General features: G+C 45.6%; 1 protein-coding gene across 1 annotated transcript in view; it reads right to left on the bottom strand.

The window, feature by feature from the left end:
* Window positions 1-313: 313 nt before the first annotated feature.
* FOXA2 (forkhead box A2) overlaps window positions 314-1,729 on the bottom strand; it is a 2,884-nt gene continuing 1,468 nt past the window's right edge. Inside the window, exon 2 of the mRNA XM_018576643.1 lies at window positions 314-1,573. Within this exon, the coding sequence (XP_018432145.1) occupies window positions 338-1,573 (1,236 nt within the window). The 3' untranslated portion in view covers window positions 314-337. The remainder of the gene's footprint in view (window positions 1,574-1,729) is intronic.

Below are 1,729 nucleotides of genomic sequence, written 5' to 3'. Positions count from 1 at the left end.
CAAACATTTTACTTAAAAAAAAAAAACATTAAAACTTTTTTTGTCAATTACAATATTTTCGCATCTTTTTTTACACCATGTATATGACATACTTTTGGTCCTCAGTAGAAACTACAAGTTTCACGCAAAATTAAAAAGAAACCAGCACTTTCACACAAAAAATATTCCCTGCAACATAATGAAACACAAAAAATATCGAAACAGAGAGGAAAATGGAAAGCTAAGGGGAGAGAAAAAAAACTGTACACTTCAAGAATGGAGGGGGGGACTTTAAAACACAGACTAAGGTTTAACATTAATGTATACAGTCAATAAAAGTCCTTTAGGTTGTCTAGAATTAGGAAGAGTTCATTATTGGTCTGGAATACACACCTTGATAGTAAGAAGTGTCACTTGAAATAGGCGAGGACTCTAATGCAGCTTTGTTCGTTACTGTGCTCATGGCTAGGCTACCTGCCATGGGGGAGCCATAGCCAGAGTAATGCATAACCTGTTCATAGGCTTTCAAGTCCATTTTATGGTGGTGGTGGTTGTGGTGATGGTGGTGATGATGGTGTTGCTGTTCGGAGGACATGAGGTTGTTGATGGAGAAAGGGTGGTTGAAGGAATAATGGTGTTCTGGTTTGAGGTGGGACTGGGCGTCATGGGACAACACTGAATGGTGTTGTGACAGCAAGTGCTGGGCTTGGGACACGGGAGAAGCGTTGTGGTCAGGGCTCAAGCCTTGGCTGGATTTCAGGTCCACCAGAGCCCTCTTCTGCTCTTGGCATGGTGAGGAGCTAGAATGGGGGGATTCGTTGCCCCCAGAGCTCTCCGAGCTACTGTTGGCGGCAGAACCCACACTAGACCCACCTTCAGAAAGCTTCTTGCCACTACCATCTCTGGGGCTGTGCTTCTTATCGCACTTAAAGCGTTTCTGACGCCTCAGGTAGCATCCGTTCTCAAACATGTTCCCCGAGTCTGGGTGGAGAGTCCAAAAAGAGCCCTTGCCCGGCTTATCTGGAGATCTGGGCACCTTGAGGAAACAGTCATTAAAGGACAAGGAATGGCGGATGGAGTTTTGCCAGCGCTGCTGATTCTGCCTGTAGAAAGGGAACAGGTCCATGATCCACTGGTAGATCTCACTCAAGGTCAACATTTTATTAGGAGACTGCTGGATGGCCATGGTGATGAGCGAGATGTAAGAGTATGGCGGCTTGGCATGGGTGTAACTCCTCCTGTAAGTCTTAGGATCCCTGGACCGGTTGATGTTGGACTGTCCATAGATAGGGCTCATGGAATTGATGTTGGTGTAAGGTGCCAGGGCGTTCATGGATGTAGCCTGGGCGCTCATGGGGCTCATGCTTGGGCTCAGGTGGGTGGCCATGCTGGCTACACCTGAACCCATACCGGCCATGGCACCGGTGCCAGGAGACATGCCAGTCAAAGACGGGCTCATTCCAGTGTTGACATAGGACATGTTCATGGAGTTTGCCGTCATGTTAGCCGTGGAACTCATAGCCTGCATGCTCATGTATGTGTTCATGGTGTTCATGCTTAGTCCAGCGTTCATGTTGCCTACTGACGAGTAAGCCTGGGAAGTGAAGAAAGGGGTACAGTTATTATAAGGGAATTACATGAATACAGTACAGAGATGATGCAAGTTTTACTATATATACATCTTTATTTGTGTCTATCTCTTTCTCTCTCTACAGTACAGAAATTATAAAAGTTGTATTATATATATATA

The sequence above is a fragment of the Nanorana parkeri genome, unplaced genomic scaffold, assembly GCF_000935625.1.
Source record: "Nanorana parkeri isolate BGI_ZX_2015 unplaced genomic scaffold, ASM93562v1 scaffold72, whole genome shotgun sequence".
In the NCBI taxonomy this organism is placed as follows: domain Eukaryota; kingdom Metazoa; phylum Chordata; class Amphibia; order Anura; family Dicroglossidae; genus Nanorana; species Nanorana parkeri.
The sequence above is the reverse complement of the archived record's forward strand: the minus strand, read 5'-3'. Positions and strand labels throughout refer to the sequence as shown.